Source organism: Glycine max, chromosome 18, assembly GCF_000004515.6.
Source record: "Glycine max cultivar Williams 82 chromosome 18, Glycine_max_v4.0, whole genome shotgun sequence".
Lineage (NCBI taxonomy): Eukaryota > Viridiplantae > Streptophyta > Magnoliopsida > Fabales > Fabaceae > Glycine > Glycine max.
The window spans coordinates 53,232,794-53,252,561 of NC_038254.2; the positions used below are offsets into that span (position 1 = coordinate 53,232,794).

Genomic DNA, 19,768 nt, shown 5'->3' on the forward strand with positions numbered 1-19,768 from the left:
CATATATAAAAACCACTTTCTTATTAGATACATCCTGTATTATATTCAGGTAATGTGTGATGAGAATCAGTGATTGATGACCAAAGCACAACACACCAACAATCAACTTTTATTTACAAAGTTTCTCTGACTAAAGGTCGAGATTGGTATTGGTTGGTGTTGTCACCTTCTAACTGCAAAAAATAATATCAGTGACAGTATCATTCGCAAACAGGGAATTTAGGATGCTTGCATTATTGAAATCCCACTTTGTGTTGTGCTAAGAATAACATATATGCAACATGCCAATAATTAATGAAATCCCAAAAACTATTATCAAAGGTGAATGAAGTAGTGGCAAGCTACATTCTTTATTCTGTATGTCAAAAATTGCTGACCACAAACAAAACAACAAGGCGAAAGCAACCACACATTGGTATGCACTGAGCTAGCTAGTTACTCTCATGTCAGCCTTCAGGCATCCATATATATGAATGGAATCCAATTCTGAGAGCACGCCCTCCAACCCATGTCTGTATTTCGTGGTTTTGAAAAAGTTATACAACTGAAACTGTGGCCGCAACGCTGAAGATTTTTACCTCACGGCAAATGCATAGCAACAACAACTATTGTTGGGAATCTATATTGGCTAATGATATAGCCAAATTAAAGTGCATAATTAGAAGATAATTTTCACTTTACAAGTTGATTATAAGATGATATCAAATGTATTCTAAAAATAATTGTTGGGCTTATCAGATCACTTGCTATCATACCATCTTACAAACTTTACACTTGACATGTGTAGTGATATCACATTCATGTTGTATGACCATGTTGTATGTGCAGATTATAGATGAAAAAAAAGGCGAACTAGAGCTCGAGAATCTCACCTATTGAACTTTAGAGACAGTAGCCAGCTTAACTTTCACATCAACGAGGTCATTTCTAATAACATTTGAACTCACCACTTCTAGGTTACAAGAAAGTAACCTTGCTGTTATTGCATAAAAACTTACCTAGCTTCATAAGTTGTCGATAAAATCAATTAAAAGAAAATAACAAAATGATGTTATCACTGGAATAAAGATCATTTGTTTATCTCTCCTGTCCTTTCCATTTAGTGTATGAATATTAATATTTATATATTTTTAATGACTTCACTCGAAGAATAACATTATGATTTGTTTATTCACATGCATTTTGTCCTTTCTTGTAAGTGTATGCATATAAATACCTTAGATCGATTAATGTTTCACTTAAAATGCATTTTGCTTACAGCTAGCTAGCAAGCTGGACTGAAACCAAAAACAGAAAAACCAAAGTGCATGTTATTTCAATATTCATAATTTTTCTCGACAAGTTGAGGGTTTTTAGATCACACATACACACAAAGAAAAGAAAAAATGATAGGGTGGGAAGATGTATACAAAGTAGTGGTAGCAGTGGTGCCACTCTATTTTGCTCTATTATTAGGGTATGGTTCACTGAAGTGGTGGAACATCTTCACCAAGGAGCAATGTGAAGCAATAAACAAGCTAGTTTGTTACTTCACATTGCCACTCTTCATCTTCGAGTTCACTGCTCACATCGACCCTTTCAAGATGAACTTCTCGTTCATAGCAGCAGACACCATATCGAAGTTCATCATCATGGTGGTACTTGCCCTCTGGGCCAAGTGCACTCCTAAATGCACCTTTTGCTGGTCCATAATCAGCTTCTCTTTGTGCAATCTCACCAACGCTGTTGTTGTTGGGGTTCCAATGGTGAAGCCCATGTATGGAGCCCTAGGTGTGGACCTTGTGGTTCAGTCCTCGGTTCTTCAGGCCACCATATGGCTCCCTTTGCTTCTCTTTGTGATGGAGTTTTGGAGAACGGGAATTGAGGGCACCACCACCACCACCGTAAAACCAAGATCAAAAACAATGATCAATAAGAATGAAGGTGGAGGAGGGAAAGATGTGGAGGCTGTTGACGTGAAAGAAGAGTTGATGTTGGAAGAGAGTGTTACTAGTAGGCTTCCTTTTTGCAAGGTGATGAAGCTTGTGTGGCGCAAACTTGCAACAAACCCTAACTCCTATGGCTGTGTGATTGGCATTTCCTGGGCTTTCATATCCAACAGGTATACTTGTTTCATAGTGTATATTAATCAGCATACACTCACTTTCTTTGCCATCTCATTTTTACTTCATTTCTTTCTATCTCTTCTATTATATCATTTATCTACCCCCACCTCCTCAAACGGGATATATACAATCACAACTTTTCCATAATTACACGGACAAAATTCTAAATATATATTCATTTTCTCTCATTTAGTTTTCGTCAATTTTTTTTTATTTCTATTTCTTTCTTCATTTTCCTATCGCATCATTTATTAAATTTATCGATTTGTTACTATATCTTTTCTCTACCTCTATCATTTTTTCATCTATACACCTATATACATTATTGCTCTTTCACAAGATTTTAAATATCGGTCACCATTACAATATGCTTTTGTCCTGTTTATTGATACCACAACAAATCACAAATAAATACGGTTCTAATTCCAATCGCGAATAATAAAAAAGTTTTAATGTTATGGTCCAAATTAGGACAGTAGATTATTTTTTAAAATCCTTCTCTTTCACAAACAATTTTATATCGAATAGGATATAATTTTGACCATCGTCATACAATCAAAATAAATAATCAATATTAGGATTAAGTAAATCTATTTTAACTATTCTAGTTATACATGGTGAAAATTATTTCTTTCAGTTCTAAGCGATCACATGCTTCCCCTAGAGAGTAGACACAATACACGTATGTACGCACATTTAATTAATTATATAATGCATGTTTCATTCATGCACATTGGCCACTTGAAATTTTATTTATATATATATATATATATATATATATATATATATATATATATATATCAAACGATCTTTATGTGATGTACTGTGATACGATGTGTGTACATATATATATAGGTGGAATTTGGAGATGCCAAGTATGTTAGAAGGGTCTATACAGATAATGTCAAAGGCCGGGACGGGCACTGCCATGTTTAGTATGGGTGAGTGAGTTATTTATAATGGACATGATCACTTCTTGAATCTTAATTGTCATATCACTCTTCATATTCTTAATTGATCAGGGTACGTACTAATTAGACTGTTCATTTTTTCATTTTCCATTTTCTTTCTGTGCAAACGAAGACTAACCCAAGTGTGCATACATATATGCAGGTATTTTCATGGCACTTCAGGAGAAGTTGATTGCTTGTGGACCAAGCATGACCTTAATCGGTTTGGTTTTAAAGTTCATTGCGGGCCCTGCGGCTACGGCTATTGGTGCCATTGCTGTAGGATTGCGTGGTGACGTTTTGCGAGTCGTCATCATTCAGGTAATTAATTTCATTCATCGATCAAACACATACTGTATATGTTTTCATTACAAAATTCATGCACTATTTTTATATTGGTTTACCTTATGGAAATCATTTTTTTTAACATCCCTACTAGTAATTAATTGTTGACTTGTCTATTTTATATGTGTGTGTTTTAATTGGTAGGAGAATTTCTAGCCACATGTCATGTTTTGGTAACTTTTCACAATGCAACAACTTTTTAGAAATTAAAATACTTGATATTGATTTGTGACTGTGACCACTGACTACGTACAAAAACATTCTCGAAAGATTAGTGAATGGTGATTAATATTCTTATATATATGAAAAGAGGTGGTGGATGAGGGAATATGGAGCAAGTGTTGCACACACTATATATGTACCGTAAGAGAACATGTCATTTCTTTAATATCTTGTTTTTATAAGAGCATTAACGTAACGCATGTAAACGAAATTAGCTAAATAAATCAATTACTTGTTAAAGTTTTGATTGCATTATGCTTAAACATTTCAGAATAAAAATAGAAAACTAATATACATAGAGAAGAAAAGTTAATTCATTTATGAAAAAACAAAAGCAAAAGAAAAGGATGTTAATTCCATTAATTAATTTATTTCATTCTATATCTGGTGCAGGCTGCTGTGCCACAGTCCATCACATCCTTCATTTTTGCTAAAGAATACGGATTGCATCCGGAGGTTCTCAGCACTGCGTAAGTTTCGTTCTTCTGTGATGATAATGTACAGAAAAAAAATTTTGGTGGGGTCTAAGTAAAAGGTTCAAAACTAAAAAATCAGAAAAAAAAATTCATTAAATGTGAATAACCAATAAAAAGTGTGTATTCAAAAGAATATATATTTAAGAATGTGTTTCCAACATTTTTCTTAATAAAATTCCTAATTTCTTGATAAAATAAGCACCCGCTTAACATATAGGTATATGCTTAATTTAGTTCCTTGTAAACTTTAATGTGAAGTCCTTTGAACCATTCCATAAATATATAGTTAAAGTAATGCCACTGGATTATCTAATGACTTGCAAGAAAATCTGATTAAGAGGAAATATCGTTTTCCTTCCACCACATAATAAATAATAACAACATATGCTTCTTTATTATAGTTCTTTATATTGGGTGTGTGTATATATTTGCACAATTGCACTAAGTATGTAATTATTAATAATATATATTGTTTGCAACCATTATCTATAGTTCATCATCCTAACATTTTTTTTTTTAATTTTCTGGTTATATATCAGGGTGATCTTTGGTATGATTGTTTCACTTCCCGTCTTAGTTGCCTACTACGCAATATTGGAGTTTGTACATTGAACAAGAGATGTTTATATATATATTATGGGTCCAAAAGGCTAGGGATAATTCAAACTATTTGCTTTTCTTCTTTAGTAGTTAAACTGATTCTGTAGCTACCCAATTGTACCAATGATGCCTGTGCGTGTTATAATTTGTAATTTAGTCTGATTTTGATCCCTATTAACTGGCAATCAGTTATATCTCATGGAATGTTAAAAAAATTACTACTACATATGTGATATGATTAACAATATATTTTTTACACTTAATAAAAATGTTATTAAACTTTTTTGACAATATTTAAAAAATATCGTTAAATATAAATAAATATTACTAATATGAATAAAAATAGTGATATGAATTATACACAATATTTCATAAAATATCACTAAAATATATTAGTAACATTTATTCATATTTAATCATTTTTTAAATGTTACTAAAAGTTTTTAATAATATTTTTACTAAGTGTTAGACAAAAAAAATGTTATTAAAGATCATATATGTAATAGTGAACTTGAAATCATCCATGTTTTGATGTGTAGATGACCTATTATTATCTACAATCAATTTCTTAGCTCACATATATTATTCTCTCTCTCTCTCTCTCACATATGTCTACATGGATATAGAATTCATAATTGCACTCATGGATGTGTTAAAGTTCAAGTGTGAATATAAAATCTCACATTGGAATACTATTTAGTCTTTGATCCATTTTAACTTTTTTGTGATAGAATTCATGACAGAATATTTAGCCTCATGCTTGTATTTCAACACTTTTTATCTCAAGTGTAAGTCTCTTCCACATGGTAGTTTTTCCCTCAAGTGAAAGTCTGTCGCTTGTAAAACAAGCGGGAGATTTAACCAATGGATCATGAATAACCATATAAGTGAGTTTCATATCACACATTAACTCAAAACTTTAAGATTCAGGTTCAAGGATCTTATCCATACTTTTATGGTGTTTAACCTTCTCATTTTTATCCGATGTGGAACTTCATTTTACATTTATACTCCAATAAATGTGAAAACATTTGCTTAAGTAGCCTTTAACCGATGAATAACATCATGATCATTATGAAGTCCTTGACATAAGCACACATATTATGTTGCACATGTTAATGTGTCATAGTGTGAATAAAGAGTAAACAAAGTACGATTAACAAAAACCATAATCTTTGATTTCAGTGGTACCTTGGCAAACCAACATCATGGGATTTGTTTTAACCCATAAAGTGATTTGTGCAACTTATGCTCCATGTCTAGAGATTACCATGCAAGAAAGTATTGTGCACACATCCATTTGTTTTAGCTCTCATCCCTTGGTTGTTACTGTCGTAGGTTTGTAGGGAAAATGAGCAATGCTCATCATATCTTGGAGGGCATAAACGTATATGTTCAAGATTCAATTCATCATATTATTAATTTTGATAAAGAATTATTATTATTTATTGTTTTATTAAATAAAATAAATTTGACAAGTCCTTGATTAAAATTAGAGACTTGTTATCATGATAATAAAAAACAAGTCTTTTGTAATTTTAATCTAAATTTTTTTTTATCATAGGATTATTGTGAAATGGAATAACAATAATCCAGATAGATCAATATATATGTGATAGTTTTTTTGGATAAAGATTAATAGATCTCGTTTATTAAATTGTATCTATAGATGATGCACATGAGAATGTCATCTTTGAAATGACTCAATTGAGAATTCGTAATGGTTAACATTACCTTAAACTATCAATAGGAAATTCTCAAAAAATAAAAAATAAAATATATATATATATATATATATATATAATAGTTTCCTCTAACATGAGATTATCATAGTAATTAACAAGTTATTTATTTAATAATACTAAACACTTGATTCCTTAGGATACTAGTTGAATGGACATTGGATATGATTAAATACTTGTAGAATTAATGATTAATCAAAAAGAAATTCATTAACTCTTGGTAATGATTTTGAGCTTTATGATAGAATTAAGACCTTAGTTAGGACAATTTAATGAAAGAAGAAAAAAGTTTCATATGTCATTCATTAGAGTTTGATAGTAATACTATACATGCTAACCTTGATAGTAATACAATTCAAAAGAGTTTCATATGTCATTCATTAAGATCTTGGTTAACTTATTAGACTTTGATAGTAATACTATAATCTAAAGTTAATTTTGAACCGTAAATGATGGAAGAAAATATTACATCATTCTTCTATTGATTCTTGAAGGTAAATAATGTTACTTGATGTTATATGAACATTAAGAAGTATTGTTAGAAATCCATCTTAATTAATAAATTAATTGTGATTAATTTTTTATCGATTTAGTATTAAACCTACAAAATCACACACAAACGAGTGCTTCAATCTTTGCATAAGAAAATAATTTATTTCATAATTAAATTAGAGAATTTAATTTAATCAAATAAATATTTTAGTGGAATATTATTATATTCTTTGCTAGCACCGAAAATATGATTAATATAAATAAAAGTATATTTTTTTATAAATATGGAAGTTGTCAACAAAATAAGAATAATATTTTATTATTACATATCAGGATCAAATCATGTGATTAGTTACTATAATTAATAGGAAGTTTCTTAATATAAAGAAATATGAAATTATTTTAATTCAAATATTTCTTTTTTGAAAAAGTTCAAATACATATTTATTTAACATTAAATAAAAACATATGTCTGAGAGCAAATGATACTAGACACAAACTAGAAAAGTTCAAATGAAAAATAAAAAGAGGTTTGTTCTTTAGAATTTCACTCATTAAAGAGTTGATAATAAAGTCTTCATACTATTGAAGAAATTTTTTATATTACATTAGGCATGTTGTAAACACCTTTTTTTTATCCTTCATATCTTTTGGGACAAATTTGTCTATACATATAGTCCACACCTTTGAGAGGGTGATTTTCACTCGTAGAGCAATTATTTCATTGTGTTTAATGTATCTTTTTTTATAACCATCATAATTAAGATTTTTGGCTTTCCAATGATCTTGAGATATTTTTATAAGTTTAATTCTTTGGACTTAGTGAGAAGCACACATTTAAAACTTTATTACATTAATAAATATTTTTAAAAAATGGTTTATAGAAAATATTATATATATATATATATATTATAATGAATATTAATATAAAAATTTGAATTTTTATTAATTAATTTAAATTTATATAAATAATCATTCTTCAAAAAATTTTTTATTGAATTAAATTTAAAATATATTATCCAAACTCAATTGATTTATTTCAATATTATATTATCTTTTCTCTAAAATATTTAATTTTATCATAATTTTAAAAAAAAACTTTAAAATTTAATTTAACTCTATATTATGTTATTTTTTTATATTTTAAAAATAGAAACAAGATAGGTGTTAGTGATGCACCGTTGTTTTGATTATTGTTTCTTCTACCTTATTCTAATAAAACGAAACCAAAGTTAATACATACCTCATTTATTTTTACCCTTTTTTGTTCATTCTCTCTTCTCTCATTGATTGTGAAGCTTTCTAGCTATCATCATAACCAAATAAAGTTTTGGACTTATGAGCTTGAAAAAAAGTCTTTAAACACTCAAAATCAATTGGCATCTTGAGAGAGATAGAGATAGAAGAAAAATAAAGAAAAATATTGATATAATAAATGATGAAATATGATAAAAAGTGAGATACAAAGAAATAAGATTGTTGATGAAATGTTTAATATTTGGGGATCTTAAAATATAAGAGGTCAACCTATGAGTTTTGTCTTTTTCTTGCATTTTTGTCGGCTATAGATTTTAGGCTACAACTTTTGCATTATGCTTCAATAGTGATTTTTATTTGTTTATCTAAAAATTTAGGAGCTAAACAATTATTGAATATATTGTAACCTTGAAAATCATTAAAATATTATGATATTTCTGAGTTTTGGAAATTGACCTAAATATAATAAGTTGGAAGTTGTTTGATCAATAAAATTCAAAATAATTTAAACTAATTTAAAAAAATATTAATTTATCTCTTATTATTCTATTCAACGTTTAAATTTATTTTTTAAAAATAATAAAATATATTACTTCCCTACACATCATTTGTCCCGTACATTGCACTTGCGGGATACATGTGTTAGCTGGTCTAACAAATAAAACTAGGTGCACTAATTTCTCCATAGTTGGGCCATGATAAGAATCTCTGCTAGACTGTGAATATTTTGACCCAACCCAACAAAATAAATAAAAAAGGGGATTGCTATGACTGTGAACATTTTCTTGTTTAATTTAGGGCACATGAGAGTCATGTCAAGAAAATATATACACATTACACACACGCATCCTATTCATAACTTCGCACGTCTGTATCCATAACCCATATTGATGGTTGAAGAAAATAAATTAGACACTATAAAGTATTGTAAATTATTATTCACATGGACGAAGACAACGTGAGCCAGCTTATAGTTTTATGACTATTTGATGAATCATTCAATGTGACTTTATTATTATAGTAAATAAATAACATAGCTTGAGCTAATGCGTTTTTCCTTCTTTTTTTAATCATGGTATTGACTTTACAGAAATTTGTAATCGTTTTTTTTTTTTTAAATTTCTGAAAGCAACTCGGAGTGAAAGGAAAAGAAAAGGAAAAACTAAGAAAAACTTGCTTTGGTACTTCTTTCATGCGCTAACTATCTTAGCAATAACAATTTCGGGGTATCAGTTTCTGTAGGATGAATTTGAGTATTCTTTTTACAATTTTCATAACGTTTAAATATATTTTTAGTTTTTATAATTTAGTAGTTTTTACTTTTCATTCTTATAATTTTTTTTTTTTAGTCCATACAAATTATATTTATTTATTTATTTCTTAAAATATTACATAGAACACTTTTTTTTTACTATTTAAAGGATCATCTAAAACATTTAAAAATAAAAAAAGATAATTTATAAGAACTAAAATCAATTATTAATTTTGTAAAGATAAAAAGTAAGAAATCATTAAACTGGACTAAAAAAATATTTAAACATTTTCATAATAATTGTGCCATTCTATCATGAAGAATTAATGAATAGGATTGCTGCTCTTCTGAACGGAAACACTAAAGGAGAAAATTAAACGAAATTTATTATGACGTGCATTCATATATTATTTTAATTCTTAAAAGAGTAATTGACAAAGCAACCAAAAATGGTTATATATATAAAAAAAAAACAAGTTATAAAAAAACCAAAAAAATGAAAAGTAATTAATAAGAAAAAGATATTTATTTATTTTTAATTGACTCACCTTCCAGTTAAAAAAACTTCTAACCAAATTGGTCACAGGTTTGAGTTCAATTTGTCTCCTCAAGCTGAGGTAAGTAAAGTTTTTCATACCTTCTTGGATTTGTAGTCACCCTCTTCTCATATATATATATATATATATATATATATATATATATATATATATACACACATTACCAAGTTGTTTCAAGAATAATTCTACTGCACAATATTTTTTTCCTGCAATTGTAGTAACGACATTTTTACTATTGGAACTCAACAAATCTTTGTATTTGGTGGTCAGTAGGCTAAATTACTCGATATCCAGATAATCTTGTAAGAATAATTAAGATAGTATCAAAATTATATCTTTTTTTATAATAAAGATAACCTCTAAATCCAAAAAGGATTTATCACATGAGAGGAAAGATAATATAAAATTATATATTTTTTTAATTATGTTATCTTACCGTAAAAATTGATATTATAGATTTAATTTCACCTTTATAAAAGAGGATATCAAGAATAATTAAGATAGGATCAAAATTATATCTTTTATAATAAAGATAATCCTTAAATTCAAAAAAGATTTATCACATCCTTAAATTCAAAAAAGATTTATCACATGAGAGAAAAGATAATATAAAATTATATATTTTTCTAATTATGCTATCTTACAGTAAAAATTGATATTATAGATCTAATTTCGCCTCTATAAAAGAGGATATCAAGATTTCAATAAGCCAACTTTACTCTAATTTATTTTAGATATTGGTTATTACTAGCATCAAAGTGTCTTTGCTTAGGAGGAGCTCACATGAGAATACACAGGCAGAAGATTCTGCCAAATTCAATAAGAATATAATTTAAATTTAAAATATTTGAATTATTTGAATGATATAAATTATTTTGAATTTATAATTAACAACTTAAATTATAATATAACGTTTTTTTATGGACCACATGAATGAGTTGTGTATGATCATTTAATACAAGGTTATTTTTAGCTATTGGTAAAAAACAGGTATGTTGAATTTGGGCATTATTTATTCGCGTTTAAGTTTTACCAAAATCGAGAAAAAATACTTATTTACTGTATTAATTACATTAACTATATATTTATTATATACATTTATGTGTTTAATTAATCAAATTTTATTTTCTTTTTTTAATTGCTTATACTGTAATCATTTTGTATAACAAAGACGATAAGAAAATATTGCCATCTACTTCAATTTGTTTATCATGCATATTGAATTGATTTTTTTTTTTGTTAATGTTGATTGCTTATTTGATTTATTATACTATTAATGATTAAATCGTGTAGAAAATAATTATGCATAATAAATGCCAAAAAAAAAACAGATGGAATAAATGAGGATTCAAACTTTTTTTTTATTGAATGAGGATTCAAACTTAAAATTTTTATATATTCACATTATAATATAGGGATGGATTTTCATTATTGACAAAAAAATTATTGCCAAAGTTATAAATTATAACATAAGTTTTATTATGATAAAATTCCATAGAATAAATATTAGTTAACCTTTTAGTATAAAGGGGGTTGATAATAAAGGATTAGGGGTTGATTTTAGACCTCTCACATGCATTTCCCTTGTAACTATAGTTTTAAAATTTTGATATGGATTGAACCAATAAAACTTTTGAGTAATGATGTGATTAGTTTAACCAATTAATTAATTTATAGTTGAAGTACGATTAAATCATAATTAAACCAAATAATGTTCAAATCAAAATCATAATACTCCAATCCATATAAAAAATTATGGATAATAATAATGAACCTCTCTCTCTCTTTTTCTCTTTTTTTTTATTACATCTCTCTCTATTTCTCTAATTTTTTTTCAAGTTATATTAGTCAATCAAAAGTATATTACACGAAAAGAAAACCAAGTCAACTAATCAATCATTTAGTCAATCAAAAGTATATTACACGAAAAGAAAACCAAGTCAATTAACCAATCATGGATGATTTTTTTAGGAGAAATATTTCATAATCATAACCTAAAAAATTCCAAAAATATTTGCCTTTTTGTAAGGTTCAAGGGAAATTAATCACATGTGTTAATGTTATGTTATTACGCCACATCACATCATACATGCCAGTGATGCAATCGCCAGTTACGGTGGTCTACGCTAACACACAATGAAGAAACAGATTCCATTGGATTCGCAGAAAAGAAGAAAACTATGACAAAAACATTTTACTTTGGCGCGTCAGAAAAAAAAAAAATTGTGTTACATTAAAAGTCACAACAACAACCTTAATTTTTCAAAATAACACCCACACCATACAAGATCATCGTGCAAAGCAAACCCATTTCGTGTTTCTTATCTTTCTTTATCTCTTTCTTATCAACTAACTATATCATTATCCACTAAACAAAAGGTAACTTATCCTTATGATTAATTGATCATGATTATGATCATGATCGTCTCTGCCACTGATAAACTTGTTTTACTTGGATTTGATTTCGATTTTTCATTGTTTTTGGTCAACAGATTATACACAAAACAAAACTGAAGGCTGTGCTTTGCTCTGCTTCTGAATGAAGAAAATGAAGACACATAGTCGTGTAGGCTACTTTTTCCTTCAATCATATATTATTATTATTGCAATAGAATCAATTTTTGTTTGCATTCGTGTTGTTTGATGTTTATCTTTGCTGTTTTTTCTCTGGTACTGTTTCATTTGTTTTGTTTTGGTATAGTCGTCTCCAAGTTCTTCTTCTTCTTTTTAATTTGTTTAGCAGAACTATGAATTGTGTATGTGGCCCTTACAATGCAGGGTTGTAGAGGTTGAAATATTAAAATGTTATCATAGTTTTTAATTTATTATTACTTTTTCATCTAACCTTTTTTCCCTCTTATCTAGTACCAGGACAATTTGGATTCTGATTCAAAGAGTAAGAGATTATGCTTCTGTGGAATCGTTCCAGCGGTTTCTTTACTTTGTGTTGTCTTGCTTTTCTCGACTTTATTCTTTGCACAACGCTACAACGAGGTATATAAATAAATCCTTACCTTAGGATTAAACAGTGAAATAGTTTTCATGCAGTGTTGTTTCAAAATTACTATTTCATCTGCCAGTTGAATTTGGTTGACCTGGTTGACTTTTTTTCACCATAAATGTAAATTTGGTTTCATTCCATGGATCCTTTGGGGATGGATGCTTGTTGATCAAATACCAAATTGAATTTGACTTTGACTTTGATTAAATAGGGATTCAGATTCCTCCAAAATTTGAACATGAAGTATGATAGTTTTGGTTTTGTACTGCAGAAACTATTAAGGTGGAAAATGAACATCAAGAAATTGAAAAATGACAATTGCAAGGTTCATTCTCTTTCTCAGCATGTAAATTAGAAAGTATTTGAGTCATTGATAGTCTACTGTTTGGGATGTTCATCTTAGATGCTTATATTTGCTTATTTTGCTTAGTAGAACCAGTGCAGGACTGGTGGAAGTCATGCATTACCTGAAGGCATAATCTCCAACACTTCTGATTTGGAAATGCGGCATTTGTGGGATCTTCCTATGACTAAGACAATAGAGGTGAGTTTCAGTCATTCATGTTTTATCAGGAGAAAATTTGCAATTGCTTACATATTCTGATTTTGTGAGCCTAAGCCTACCATTAACCTCTACAATTTCTACACTCTATATAGATATTTTAGTGTAAAGTTATTGACATAGGCTAAGTAGTCTCTTCAATTGAGTTCAGCCTCAGTTTGCATTCTCTTTTATGCTATTCTTCTCCTAGTTATTTTTCTTTCCTCTTGTGGTTATGTTTTGACTTGGACACATTTGAACAGAATAAGGAAAATGCATCAACCAATTTGTTTGCAATGGCAGTTGGGATAAAGCAGAAAGATCTTGTGAACAAATTGGTCAAAAAGGTAATTTCAAGGGGTGCTCTGTATAAATTGTTCATTACCAATGTTCTAGTTTGATAAGTGATGACTCTTTCAACCCCAACTTGCAGTTTCTATCAAGCAATTTCGTTGTAATGCTCTTCCACTACGATGGTATTGTTGACGAATGGAATGACTTTGAATGGAATAATCATGTCATTCATGTGGCTGTAGCCAATCAAAGTAAATGGTAGGGGACCTCACATTTCATTACCATCAATAATATATAAAAAAATAATTAAGTTATCCTAAAATCCTGTATTCTTGGACACATTATTCTTGACTAGGTGGTTTGCAAAGCGTTTCTTACACCCTGACATAGTTGCAGAATATGGTTATATTTTCCTATGGGATGAGGATCTTGGAGTTGAACACTTCCACCCTGATAGGTATGTTCAATTTATTCTGTAAGCATATAAATGAAGCAAGTACACACTAAATTTGATTATAGCGAATTAAGTAGTTCAAAACTAGCAGTTATAACTTCTAAATAATTGAAAAAGTTCATACATTAGTACAACATCTTTAGGACTAGTGGCTGATATTTTATACTTGAATGATTTTAGGTATGTTTCTATTATAAAAAGTGAAGGACTGGAAATATCACAACCAGCACTTGATAGTAACAAATCAGAGGTACATCATCAGATTACTGCACGTGGGAGGAGGTCGAATGTGCACAGGTTCTACTGTTTATCCTTTTTTCTGTTGTCGACAATGATTTTGTTTGTATTATAAGAAACATAATTTTTTTTGTCTCATCACAGTAACTACAGTTAACTAAAGAACACAGATAGTTTCACCTTTATGAAGGATAGCTGGTTCCCATTATCTCATTAGTTAGACCATGGGTTACCATCAACACTATGCACTCTGCAACATGTACTTCTTCGTTTTGTTTTTTTTGTTATAAAGGCAGTTAATAGTTTAGTTACTTAGTGTCTCTCTTTGATTTGAATTTTGGTGGAATTGATTTTGATAAAATTCGCTTTAATTTCATCTATAGTTTTACATTAATTAGAATGCGTGTCACGGTGTAAGAAATTGGTTTTGCTTGTAAAAAGAACAGGTACTCACATAATCTAAATGGAGGCCATGAGTTCAAATTTCCTCAACCTTCGCTAATGAACTTCAATTGATAAATCATATTAAATTAGTTTTGAAGCAGATATTTGTGTCAATATTGAGTATGCTTTTGGTCATTGTGTTCGAGCAGAAGGATTTACAAAACTGGTGGTAGTGGCAAACGTTGTGATGAAAGTAGCACTGCTCCTCCTTGCACAGGGTAAATTGTTTTTGTAAATTCTAATTTAATGTGGATTCCCTTTATACTACTATAGTTTAAGAAAGCTTCACCAATTGTTTCAGGTGGGTTGAAATGATGGCTCCTGTTTTCTCAAGAGCTGCTTGGCGTTGCGTTTGGTATATGATCCAGGTGCACCATTCTCTCATTTGAATGTTACTGCTGAAGCATTACTATTAGATTACTTTATTTATTCATCATTTGTGGTTTACTTTATTTTACAGAATGACTTGATCCATGCATGGGGTCTAGATATGCAGCTAGGCTACTGTGCTCAGGCATGTTAAAAGCTCCTTAATTTTTGGTTCAGTTTGATGAGTTATTCCAATTCTACTTGTTGAATATTCCCCTGGTGGCATTCTCTTGTTTTCTTCTTATTATTATTTATACTTTCTAGTTTAATATGATCTTATTTATGGTTACTAGGGTGATCGAACAAAAAATGTTGGTGTTGTGGATGCTGAATACATAGTCCACTACGGTCATCCTACTCTTGGAGGCTTAGATGTGAATGAGGTAAGAAATATGGCATCTCTATTGCAGAGTTTTGCATTGTGCAAATGCTTGTACTCCTATAGTTTGCAATGATTATGATTTGTGGTATGCTTTTTATATGGAACAATTGTGCCTCTAATTCTACTGAAATTTATCTGACTTTGCAGGTTTCATCTCGGACAAAGGATCATAGAGTTGATGTAAGTCTGTCTTGTCACAATTTTTTAGCCCAAACCATTGGCACATGCTTACGTTTACTAATGTTAAAATCACAATGCATTTTTCTGCTCCAAAATCACTCATCCAGTTAGGTTCAGAATCCATTTTTGTGAATAATTCTTTTTGGATGGACTTATGCTTGGTTGTTTGATAGGAAATAAAAACATTTTTTAATTCTAGTGTTATGCATGCACATTACCCCAATGCAAATATCTGAAGATATGGAAAATGACATGTTTGGTTTTATTGAATTGAAAACCTTGATTTAGGCACTAGTCACCTTCAATGACAATCACCCTCTCTAATGTCATTATCTGCCTTTTGACAGTTAGCTCAAATGATCATTTGTTTACCTCCATAATTAAATTTCTAATTATCAGATGATAGTGAACTCTTTTATGTATATAGCATTTTTTTTATGAGGAAATTTTTATGTTATTTCTTAATTAGTTGCGAATTTTGCCATCCAATTTTTAAAAACAAAAAATGTTTAATTATAATATAGGAGACATAGTGTCAAAAATTTTAAAATTAAATGACAAAATTTGCAAAAACATAAAAAATGAGTGATAAAATGTACAGCTAAGCCTTGTATCTAAATAATTTTGTAATTAACTTGTTACTACTTACTAATATTATTTTGTATATGGTTCAGGTGAGGAGACTGTCTTACCGTGAATTACAAGTTTTTAGAAAACGATGGCAGAAGGCAGTTGAGGAGGATGATTGTTGGGTCGATCCATTTCAATAACAAATACTGATAGTCAAAATTGTGTATAGATTTTATGAAAATACACAAATATGTAAGGAGAAGCAAATTCAATTGGCAGATAAAACAAATGTTGATCATGGAGAGGGGAGTAGTTAAAAAAGCCTAGAGGAGTTTTTTTAGCATCTCAAGGGCAAGCATGACTTCATGGGGAAAAAATTCTTCTCAATTGAGTTTGGTGCATTTTTGTTTAACCTTTCATTTTTTAATAGTTTCCAAATGGAATTGTTTATTCTGTCCTTTGCTAAAAATACGAAATTTTCTCCACCTTATGCAAATTTCTATTACCCTTACTTCATATTTTATATTCGTTGTGTTTGTAAAAATAGTTTAATTAATTATTTGTTTTGAAGTTCTTATTAAATTTATTATTGTTTAATTATTAAACAAATGTTGACCATGACCTACTAATAAAAAATCCGTTAAAGCAAATAAATATTTTCTGTCTGGAAGAAGAGATCCTCACGTTTATTATCTGATAATTCTATCTTGATCAAGATTTTTTTTCCAAAAAAGATACATTTGATTGGCTCCGAGAAATAATTTTTTAAAAATGATAAATGAGAAAATCTAATAGCAAAATCTTTTTTCATTTTTTTCCATAGATGTGATGTGAATTCCATGCTCATCGTCAACAAGGCTCTGCTATGTAGTGGAAATTCTTACTGCAAATGTTTCTTTCACACTAAGGTCAACTATCAATCCCTCCTAAAGTCTCGGCTACAATTCTCTGGTATCAAATTATTGAATCAAAGTCCGTGAATGGTCATTATTTCATTTATTCACAATTAAGACTAAAAACACATAACATGGCATACAATCAATAATACATGGCAAGGGAAACATTTAAGATTCGTGTGGTACATGAAATCAATATTGTAGTTTAAACCTTTTAATTCTAATTCCAATTGTCAGAATTCAAATTACTTCAACTTGATGATTTACATGTTTGACTTGTACAAAAAAAAAGTGAAATTACCTTCCATGTTGAATTCTAATTTTAATTTGAGATTACTAACCCAAAGTAATCATAGATGAAATCATGTTATACTTAAGTAAGAAAATGATACGCAAGAGGCAAAAATAATGATAATGGTAATGGTAGAGATGAAGTGATGAGGATAATAATTGATGATTAGGTTTAGATTTAGCATAATGGTGTAAGGTCTCGTTATATTTACATGAGAGAAACAATCTATTTAGCTGGAGAATCTATATTCAATTTCTTTATAGTCCAAATTCTTTTTGGGCTAACAACAATTATATACTGCAAGCGTGATTAATCTTAATCTTTAATCCAATGGATTAGAGAACACCCGTAGTCTCTAACATAAAAAAAACAAAAAATTATGAATTATGTTTCAAATTGTAGAAGTAAGATTGGCCATGGGCATATGGACCAATTTGACAGTATAAACTCAGTCCATGATGAATTACCAAAACAAAAGACCAATCATATTGAATTAAGTAATTAATCACGAATCATGTTTATGTGAAAAGGACATTTTTGAAAGAAAAAAAAAATTAAAGAACGCGTGGGTAATATAAATAGCAAATTTGATAGTGTTAATAGTTGCTCCCAAATTAGTAACCCAGTTTCGCTCACATGTTAGCGAGCTAGCCCAATTGATTAATAAATATATTAATTTTTTTTAAAGTTAGGGGAATATAATAAATATTAAAATGAACTAAAATAACATTTAAAAAAAAAAGAACTGGCCCCTTAATTTAGTCATTTTCCCACAATTAACCTCTAATTTAAATGACCCAACCCAAAAACCCAACCTTTTAACCGACCCATATTTTTAATAACCTTGACTTGCATAACATGTCAACCAACAAACTTACCCTTTATTTATGTATCAGAAAGACATACTCTTTATTTGTTTGGACAGAATAGGAGTAGAAGAAAATAGGAAAGAGAGAGATAAGTAAGAGTATTTAATTTTTACTGTTTGATTGAGAAAATAAATAAAAAGAAAGTTTATTTTGTGAATCCTACAAAAAGTACTTTTTTATTTTTTTCTAAGGAAATAAAAAACAGTTCTCTCCCCCAAATTGGTATGAAATGGGGAAATGATCACTCTTTCATTTTTTCCAATTTCTTAAAAAAAATTTACAACATAATTTTTTTTAAAATAATAAATAATTATATTAGTGAAGTAAAGAATTAAATTTTTAATTAAGATAAAAATATTTTTCATATAATTTATTTATTTATTTATTTCTATTCTCTTTTTCCTTCATCCAAAAAAAATCTACTTTCATTCCTATTTCTATTCATTCAAATAACACAATTTTTCCACTACTTTTATTCTTCATAAGTAATTAATAATTGCCTAAGATACTTAATTTATGAATGAATTTAGAGACAATTTTCTTACTTTTCTTCTTATTTGCAGTCTTGTTAAACTCAATTCAATCTAGTTTTATAAAGTTTTTATCTTTTTAGTTAGTTGTCTTATTTTGTAGTTATCTTAGTTTTTCTAATTCAATCCCTTTTTGTAGAAATGGAGGTTGAAGTTGAAAAGCAAATTTGGAGCAAAAGCTTGAAGTGTGCAAGGAAATGTGCTAAAGACAATTGTTAAGCCAGAATTTCAGGTTAAGCTAAATTTCATATAGAAAGCAAAAGATTCAAGTCTAACTAAGCAAGAGTTATGTTGTGTTCATTTGAGATTTATGTACTCTGGCTAAGCCAAATTTTATGGCTAAGCAAAAATTGTTGCCAAAAATGAAAAGTTTTCTTATGTATTTAAAGTGGATGTCTGTATAAAGGATGTCTCTTCATTTTTCTTTTGTCTAGAGGCATGAAGTTCTCACTATTCTTTTGGAGAGAAGTTCTTCCCTTGGGTCCTCTTCTCCATTTCTCTTCCATCCTTTCATGTATTTTGGAGCTACTCATGGCTATGAGTAGCTAAGTTCCTCCATTGTTGAGGATAAATGTAACCTTACTCAAAATCTCTTGTATCTCTTGGAATATATATATATATATATATATTAAGTTGTTTGTGTTCAATGGTTGTTGTGAAATGGTCAACCATGACATGATTGTTGTTGGAAAATGTCTTCATTGTCTAAAG

General features: G+C 29.0%; 2 protein-coding genes across 2 annotated transcripts; both read left to right on the forward strand.

The window, feature by feature from the left end:
* Nucleotides 1-1,340: 1,340 nt before the first annotated feature.
* On the forward strand, nt 1,341-5,383 carry LOC100784879 (auxin efflux carrier component). Its single transcript, NM_001289376.2, has 5 exons — nt 1,341-2,101; nt 2,961-3,046; nt 3,219-3,376; nt 4,016-4,092; nt 4,638-5,383. The coding sequence occupies exons 1-5, from the start codon at nt 1,386-1,388 to the stop codon at nt 4,708-4,710; spliced, it is 1,110 nt and encodes a 369-aa protein (NP_001276305.2). The 5' UTR covers nt 1,341-1,385; the 3' UTR covers nt 4,711-5,383.
* Nucleotides 5,384-12,107: 6,724 nt separating this feature from the next.
* On the forward strand, nt 12,108-17,047 carry LOC100798633 (uncharacterized). Its single transcript, XM_006602778.4, has 15 exons — nt 12,108-12,377; nt 12,491-12,564; nt 12,864-12,992; nt 13,271-13,324; nt 13,433-13,543; nt 13,804-13,887; nt 13,974-14,092; nt 14,190-14,291; nt 14,469-14,585; nt 15,119-15,187; nt 15,271-15,337; nt 15,430-15,483; nt 15,632-15,721; nt 15,868-15,900; nt 16,575-17,047. Exons 2-15 carry the CDS (start codon nt 12,538-12,540, stop codon nt 16,668-16,670), a joined length of 1,152 nt encoding a protein of 383 aa, XP_006602841.1. The 5' UTR covers nt 12,108-12,377; nt 12,491-12,537; the 3' UTR covers nt 16,671-17,047.
* Nucleotides 17,048-19,768: the final 2,721 nt, after the last annotated feature.

Coding starts and splice junctions, on each gene's coding strand:
- LOC100784879 (NM_001289376.2), top strand. CDS start 1,386: ATGATAGGGTGGGAAGATGTATACAAAGTAGTGGTAGCAGTGGTGCCA. Junction 3,377..4,015: donor TGCGAGTCGTCATCATTCAG/GTAATTAATTTC, acceptor TATCTGGTGCAG/GCTGCTGTGCCACAGTCCAT. Junction 4,093..4,637: donor CCGGAGGTTCTCAGCACTGC/GTAAGTTTCGTT, acceptor GTTATATATCAG/GGTGATCTTTGGTATGATTG.
- LOC100798633 (XM_006602778.4), top strand. CDS start 12,538: ATGAAGAAAATGAAGACACATAGTCGT. Junction 13,888..13,973: donor TGAACAAATTGGTCAAAAAG/GTAATTTCAAGG, acceptor CCCAACTTGCAG/TTTCTATCAAGCAATTTCGT. Junction 15,901..16,574: donor CAAAGGATCATAGAGTTGAT/GTAAGTCTGTCT, acceptor TATATGGTTCAG/GTGAGGAGACTGTCTTACCG.